Source organism: Sciurus vulgaris, assembly GCF_902686455.1.
Source record: "Sciurus vulgaris genome assembly, chromosome: 2".
NCBI lineage: Eukaryota > Metazoa > Chordata > Mammalia > Rodentia > Sciuridae > Sciurus > Sciurus vulgaris.
Genome location: NC_136462.1, coordinates 142,081,063 through 142,089,326, shown reverse-complemented (window position 1 = coordinate 142,089,326; position 8,264 = coordinate 142,081,063). Strand labels below are relative to the sequence as shown.

At 52.0% G+C, this 8,264-nt stretch overlaps 1 protein-coding gene across 3 annotated transcripts in view; it reads right to left on the bottom strand.

Moving 5' to 3' along the window:
• Positions 1-2,710: 2,710 nt before the first annotated feature.
• The window catches only part of RGMA (repulsive guidance molecule BMP co-receptor a), a 41,994-nt gene continuing 36,440 nt past the window's right edge, over positions 2,711-8,264 (bottom strand). For all 3 annotated transcript variants that reach the window (XM_079126785.1, XM_079126786.1, XM_079126787.1), the window contains exon 4: positions 2,711-5,176. In XM_079126785.1, coding sequence (XP_078982911.1) covers positions 4,469-5,176 — 708 coding nt within the window. In that variant the 3' untranslated portion in view covers positions 2,711-4,468. The remainder of the gene's footprint in view (positions 5,177-8,264) is intronic.

Here is an 8,264-nt window from a genome sequence, read left to right as displayed (position 1 = left end):
AAAAGTCAGACACATCATTCCTCTGCACAGAGGCCTCTGTGGCTTCTTCTGGCAACTGAGATCAAACATCAAGTCTTCCCCTGGCTCTAGTCACTCTGTGGCCTCACCAGGGACCTCCCTCTGTCCACTCACTGCCATGGAGTCACACTGGTTTCTGCTGCCCCTTAAACTCCCTCTGGGCTGAGTGCACCATATCTGTCGTACTCATTATTCCCTGAGTAGAACATTCTTTCTAGCTGTGTGCATAGCTTGCTCTGAAAATTCACACAGGTAAGCTGCTCACAGGTATCTTTGGCCCAACCAATGAGGAACTTCTCTCCTTACCCCCTCTCAGAACTTCCCTTTCTTCCTGGTGCTTGCTTGTCACCTTGGAACATTAGATCTGGTAACTATTGTTTATTGACTTTCTCCCCATCAAGAATGTAAGGTGGCCTGTTTGGGTCCATGCTGTATTCCCGCAGCACAATGATGGGCACATACGAGAAGTTATTAAATGAATAAAAGGACATACCATTGCCAAGGGACGGGTCCTCCATTTTTTTGTGGTCTCCCTACATTGTGCTAGGGCCCATGTGCAAGGCAATTTATGAGCATTAGCTCATTGGGTTTCCATAATGACCTTGGGAAGCAGGTACTCTTAATTCCATTTTACAAATAAGAAATGCAAGGCTCAAAAAATCCAAGAGAGACCACACAGCTAGTAGCAGACAGAGCCAGTATGATGCCAAGTCAGCCTGAGCTGAGGGCCAACCCCCTGAACTGCACCAGTCTCAGGCATGACTGGTGCCTGGCTCTGATGGGCCTCTGCCCAAGTGTTCTGGGATTTATTTCACCCCATAGTTTGCTCCCTTCATTATAAATGACTGTCATTCTTTTTTTTTAAGGATCCTTTCTCTCTATGTTCTGTACTTACAAATTCTGGTTTGCCAAACAAGAACTCTAAGAGTTCTTTTATTTATTTGTTTAGTTTTGCCATGCTGGGGTTGAAACCCAGGGCCTTACACAGGCTAGGTAAATGCCACTGAGCTGCAGCCCCAGCTTCGATGAGAGAGTTCTTGCCACATCAGCGAGTCTGGATGGAGTGGGAGAGGTGACCCACCTCCCTGTGCTAATGCTCACTCACCTCCAAGCTCACTGACCTCCACTGGGCTCGTGGTGAGGAGTCTGCTCAACCCATCCTGTGGAGGAAGATGAAGACTTTCTCATAAGTCATTTAGCTCAAGACACTGTGTCCCATTTTCATGATGAAATGAAAATTTCCATGTTCATAAGGACAACTAGTAGCATGGTACTTGGGAAAGAATTTCTGCCCATTAAATCCAGGGTCCTGAAAAAATTCCAGACCAAGAATATTTTCTGGCAAGTGCCATATAGCATTTTCTTCTGATGCTGAACATGAAACTATTTTTTTCCCATCTGTGTGCCCTGGCTTCCCCATGATCTGTTCTCTGTGCCCACTAGTGCCAATGGCTCTGCTACCTCCGTGCTGCTCCGGGTGGTGTTACCCACTGAATGTGGGAGAACTGTTGTACTGCCAGTGTGAGTGCTAGGTAAGATTTGTGGCTATGCTTTGACTTCTGGTCTGGTTCCTTCCTTACAAACCCAATTACCATGTTTTCTCTGGGAGCCTAAGAGCAAGGCTCTAGAAAGTTCTCCCTACTACTTTGGGACTTCTTGTCTGCCTGGATAGGGGTAATCAGTTTGTATTCCTCTTCATGCTAGTCTTTCAGTTCACCCCCACCGCCAGTCAGGGCTTGCTTGGGTGGCAATGCTCCCAACCCACCCCATCTGATCTCTCTTGCTTTGGGGTAACACCACCACCCATACTGAACACCGATGATGTGGCACTTTATAGGTGCAAACTCACTGAATCTCCAAGCAACCCTATGTGACAGGCACTCCCTATTTTGCCGAGGAGGGAAGGGGGGCTCAGAGAGATTAAGTGATTTGCCCAAGGTCACACAGTTAGGAAGGTGGAGAAGGTGGCAGGATGTAGTTTGGCTTAAATATGCTGCTATTCTACTTTATGGCATTTAGTGCTAAGAGCAGAGACTTTGGGGGCAAAACAAATCTAGGTGAATATCTTGCATCTACCTTTGCTAAGGGACCCTCAGCAAGTCCATTCATCTCACAGAAACTATTTCTTCCTCTGTAAAGTGGGTCTGCATTCATTCTGCAGTCACTGGGTAGAGTTTTAGGAATGAAATGTGATCAAAGCAAGCAGTCAACTTGGCCCCACAGGTGTACGTGGTGGTCCCTGCTGCAGTGCTACCACTCTGCTCCTGTGCTGTGTGAGTGGGGGACTGGAAGGAGGGTGGCAGCCGTAGTCTCCAGTCTCCTGGACAGTGTTGCTGGCTGAGAAGGCGTCACCCTGCATCTCAGGCCAGCCCCCAACCTTATCCCAGGGGGCTCTTTATGTCCCTCCACCATTTGGCTGTCTGTAGGTTTGTGTTCCAGTGTGCCCCGAGCAAGGGAACCTGGACCTTCCAGGTCCCGCAAATAGCTTGTGGTTAGGACAAAAAAGTAATTTTAAGAGAAGCAGAGGGCTGTGGTTATGTTTCTACATCTTCCACATGCTGTCACGACACTCGTACATACACATGTTCCTACTCCATATATTAACTGAAGGGGACACCTGCCACCAAGTCAACACTCCTCTTCCCCAAAGGAACAAAAGTGTGTTCAGAAACAAACTCCAGCTAAAAGAAAATAACAGAGCAAAACAAAAAAAACCTCAAACTTTACTTGCATTTAGCCATTAATAAATAATTTACAGTATGTACATGCGGTGACACTCCACACAGGTCGCAGACACATGGACGCAGTGAGGGGTCCCCACTTCCAAGCAGAACGTGATCAAACACAACCAAAATAAAGTGCTTCAACTTTTTACTTCCAACATAGGGATCATCTAAAAACCCAGCAGGGAGAGGAAGGGGCTGGGTAAGCCCCTACCAGCCCATGTGGTTTTGGCAGAGGGAGCAGGACCTCTCTGAGGAAGGGGGAGACGCAGGTTTCGCAGCCTCCTGGCCAGTGTATGAGAGGTCCCCGGGGAGCAGCAGAGGGGCTACTGCAGATGCTGATGAGAGGAGGGTGGGGCTGCAGGCCACTGGCAGGACCGCCCACTGGGGCCAGCTACACCTTTGGGAGTGGAGTCCAGCCCTCTCTGGAACAGCAGCAGTGGTGGGACTTGTTCTGAGTTTTTGTGAAACAAAGGGGAACTCAGGGTTCCCAGTGGCAGGTCTCTTCTGTGGCCACAGGGCTTGGGAAGGAGACCCCGCCAGGGAACTTCAGGGCTGTGAGGCCTCTAAGACTGTTACTCTCCCCAGAATCCAGACACGGGTGGGCAGGGTGGAGAGTAGGGCTTCTGACCAGCAGTGAGGAGGCTGGTAAGGAGAAAGCAGAGGATGGGGCAGGCCAGCTGGCCCAATCCACTGGGTCTCCTGCCCATGCCCTGGGTTGGAACTTCCCTGTTGAGGAGCTGTTGCATCTGCTGCAGGGGAAGGAACAGAAGTCAAGGGATTTCTCCTCTGTGTAGACATTTAGAACCAAGCACTTCAGTTTCCTAAGCACAGTAGCGAAAGGGCCAAGGGCAGAGCCAGAGAAGGGCACTGGAGCTCGTGAGTGGCGTTGCTCAGACCATGTGCTAACACGCACGGATAGTCCAATTGCACAGCTGTCTGGACAGGAGCCTGAACCCTTGCCCATGGCAGCCCAGTGCACATAGTGGTCTCCCTCCAGTTCCCAGGGAGGCCACGAATGGGAAGGTACCAGGAGGGTACAACTTATCGGCCACAAAGTTATATCAATTTGCTAAAGGTGTTGAACAGCACCCGTGGGGGCATCCTGGCCTAAGGAAGCCCTGTCTAGGGAAGGAGCCTTGTGCAGCTTGGTTGGGGCATCCCGCAGGCTTCGTGTGTGCGAGTGTGCTCATGTAAGAGTGTGTGTGTGCGTGCGGTGGGCACAGGTGGCTCCAGGAATCAGCGTGCAGCAGTCAGCTGGGCCTGTTTCAGTGCATTGCAAGGGGGCAGAAGGAGCTGACTCTGTTCCCAGTGTCTTTCTGGAGGGGGCGGGGTGGGGCTTCGGCCTAAGGGGCTGGGTTTTGCACATTCACACTGCAGGGGTGGGGAGGAGGGGAGCTGCTCTCCCTCTCACACAGCTCTACTGTCACAAACATCACAGCACCAATCACCACAATCTTGTCACGTGCACTAGAGAGAGGGGCTGGCGCCCCACACCCCCAAGCCCTTGCCAGAGACAGCTCTGAGGAAACCATCCCGTGGGTCACCCGGCCAGCGGCTGCCTCTGCTCCTGAGCGTTGCAAGCCCACTGGGCCACAGACAGTGTGCTTGCCAGTCTGCACCCTGTTGGTGTCCCCAGCCCTCCAACTGAGAGTAGAGGAGTAGGAGCCCCAAGGCTGGGGGTGGAGTCTGTGCATCCCTCTGCATCCTACATGACAGCTGCCTACCTACCACAATAAAGGCAGCAGGGCGAGGAGCACCAGGGTGCTGAGGAGAGGCCTGGGGGCCAGGGGCTGCCCTGCAGCAGCCACCCCACCAGGCAGCTCCCGAGTCCTTTCATACAGGTGCAGTTTGTCTTTGTTGGAGTGGAGCATCTTGACGTCCTCCAGAGCATAGTAGGCGGCCAGCGTGAAGTTCACATCACCTGTGGTGAGGAGGTCGAAGACGCAGGCCTGGTAATACAGGTCCTCCACGGGCAGCTTCTCTTTGCACTTAGCCACGGCTGTCTCATATGGGAATGTCTCAGGGGCCGCGGGGGCGGGGCTGGCGGCCACTGGCCTGCGGGCATCAGGGCCCTCGGCGTTGGCTCGGAAGGCCTGGAAGTCGATCTGCTGGTTGAGCGGGCAGCCCCGCAGGCAGAGGTAGAGGCCCTGGCTGTCCCGGTCCTCCACGGCGTTAACCACCTCCTCAGGCATGCGGACCGCAAAGGTCAGGTAGCGGCCCACCTGGCGCACCACGATGGTGGTGCCGATGTACTTGGCCTGGATCTCCACATGCTGGCCAGACACCTTCTCGGTGATCTTCAAGCTGTTGGCCCCGTGCCTGTCCCCGCCATTCTTGGAGCCATCTGCGAAGGCGGCGGGGAGCTCGTCCATCTCAGCCTGGTACACCTTCTGATCCACACACTCTTGGAAGTTCTTGAAGATGATGGTGAGCTGCAGGGAAGTAGGCAGAGGAGAGTGGATCAGGCGTGGTGGGAGAAGGCCCAGCTCTAGCTTACGGTGTTCTGGCCTGAGAAGAGGGTCTGGAGTGCCGCAGGGTGTTACCAACCCTCCCTGCCCCAGGACGGTCACAGTTCAGCTTCACCAGCACTGTTATGCACATGATACTTTTCTTGCAAACAACTGGACTTTTTTACTTAAAAAAAAAAAAAAAAAAAAAAGGTAGGTCACTAGCCTAAACAGAAAATCAGCTCATTTACTATATAGAGAGGTGAACCATACAGATAAAAGCTCATATGAGAGAAAATCACCCAAAACAAGAGGTCATGCATCCACTGTGGTAGACTGACAAATGCTCCCCAAAGCTATGGGCCCCTAATCCCTGTACCCTACCGAGTGTTACATTTTATGGCAAGAGATACTTGCCAAAAATATAGTTGTGATTCAGTTAAGGACACAGAGATGGAAAAACCATTCTGGATGATCTGGGTGGGTCCTAATTGCAATCACAAGTACTCACACAAGGGTGAAGCAGAGGTGATGGGGAAGGAGGAGGGGAAGGACGTAGTAGCTTGGAAGAAGAGATTGGAATGAGGTAGGGGAAGGCCATGTAATGCCAGAAGGCACCACATAGACTATAAGGATTGCTGACATGAATGAAATCTGAAGAGTAAGAACCACCTTCTCCCACTGCTGCTCTCAGGGGCCAGCTGTTGTGCCACAGGGAGCTCTGGCTGCCTTTAAAGGCACTGCCCTTCTGGACCAAGGGAGCTAGACTTCGAATCCTAGCCTGAAGCCAGGGAGGCAGGGGTGTGCTGAGTGCAAGGTGGCACACAGGCCTTTCAGGGCTCCTATGCCCTGTCCTCTCACCCTTAATGCCAAGAGGCAGTGAATGGATTTTCCCTTGCAGCCTCCAGAAGGACCAGTCCTGCTAATAGCTTGATTTTAGCCTTGTGAGACTCACTTTGGACTTCTGTTCTCCAGCATTATAAGAATTAATTTCTGGTGGTTGAAATTACTTAATGTATGGTAACTTGTGGCAGCAATAGGAAACTAATATGGTTCACAAATGAATATCATCTTGCATGCCATAATTCCTGAAAGATTGCAAGCAAGTGGCTAAGCTGAACAGCAGGTGGATAGAGGAAACAGATGTTTAGAGAGAGAGTGAAGAGGCAAAATCCATGCAAGTAGAGGAGGGCAGAGGCCATTGTCCCAAGGCTGCTATAAGGGGTCACACCAAGCTGGGACTTGGAGAAGGGGAGCAGAAAGAAGAGGCAAAGAAGGAAGGTACTGGTCAGCAAAATGAGACTGAGGCTTCAGGCTGCATGCAGAGCCAGCCAGAGCAGGGAGGCCCATTTCCAGTGGAACCTACAGCTGGGGTTAGGGGTTGGGCTGAACGGCTGGAGGAGAGGCAGATGGCTGAGTGACCTCCTTAGGAACCTGAGAACCACCTGCACAGATACACTCACTGTGTCTAGCATGTGAGTCTTCTGTGGCCCTGCAAGGGCAGTGACGTTACCCTCCATTATAGATGAGGAAAACAGAAGCTCAGAGAGGTACAGTGACTTGCCCAAAGCCATACAGTCAGCAAGAGGCAGACCTGGGATTAGTCTCTGGACTTGCAGCTTCTGGGCTCTTTTAGCCACAAGTGCACAGAGTATGAGGGTAGGGAGAAGGAGGATCCAAGATAGGCAGCTGGGGAGGCAGGTGATGAGAGTGGGAATTTCTTCCTGTCACCCCAGGTGAGGTGTCTGGTTGTTCTTTCCTCCAGGGACAGGTAGACTATATGGATTGGGGACATGAGTGAAACTGAGAGAGAAATAACTCCTTTCTCCCCATTGCTGCTCTCAGGGATCAGCTGTTGTGCCATGGGGAGCTCTGGCTGCCTCTGAAGGCACTGCCCTCCTGGACTAAAAGAGTCAAAACCTGGAACCCCAGCTTGGAACCAGTGGGGTGTTGAAGGCGAGGTGGCATCCTGGCCTTTCGAGGCTCTTAGGAACTATCTTCTCACTCTCAATGCCAAACCCCAATCCCCCACCTTCCTACTGGGGAGAGGGTTTGCAGGTTGAAGGGACCCAGGCAAATGGAAGGGGGTTGCTGATGGCAAATATGGTCTGGCTGTGGCTGGATTCTCTATTTTGACACTCTGGGACCAGTGGTGATAGTCGGAAGGGGCATGATGACAGCCTGGGATGGCTCTTGGGGTGGAGGGCTCAAAAGTACTAAGGGATTTTCTGGCCTAACTGCAGGTGTATGCTGAGGACTTGGCCCCAGAGGTGCTGGAAACCACAGAAAACAAAAGTAACCCAAATGAGGGAGGGAAGTGAGGGTGTCCAGCAGAAAGACCTCAGCTCAGGCAGGAGAGTCGAAGCCAGATGGGGCCTCATTGGGCCTGGGGCAGAGTCATTGGCTAGGGAGTCTCTGGCTGCAATTTTAGGTGGCCTGAGGCATGAACAGGAAGAGTCCTGTTGTCCAAGGTCCTGGAGGCCAAGGAGAAGCAGAGAGTGGTCTCAGTCTGGAGCAGTGATTAGGAGGAGAGGCCTGGGGTCTGCATAGGGGCATATTGCTGCAGAACGTTCTAGGCTGAGGAAGCCCACAGGGTGGTGTGGGTCATGAGAGGTGCTCCTGCTCCGTGCCACCTCTGCTCTACAGGTACCCCACACTGGTGTAAAGTTAAGGGTGACCCAGGGAGTGTTGGCAGCCAAGGGGCCCTGAGGAAGACAAAGAGCCTGGGCCAGGGTGTCTGAGGAAGGACAACCTTATCTCTCCCCCATTTTAGAAAGACAGGGCAGAAGGAGCTCCATAAGCTGCAGGCTATAGTATGCCTTTTAGGATTTTGGGCACTTTGGCCTCTGTGGGCCCCTTCCTCCATAAAAAGTATTAAAAATTGCATTTTCTGAATGCATGATATAAAGACTAATACAATCTGGGCGGGATCATAGTTTAACCTTAAAAGAAATGGAAGCCTTTCCATGGGTCCCTGAGGGAGTCCACACAGCATTATATCCAGAGACCCTGACTACATAGCTCCTTACACACAGAACTTGATGTCCCCATCTCCCTCCCTGGAGCTCTCAGC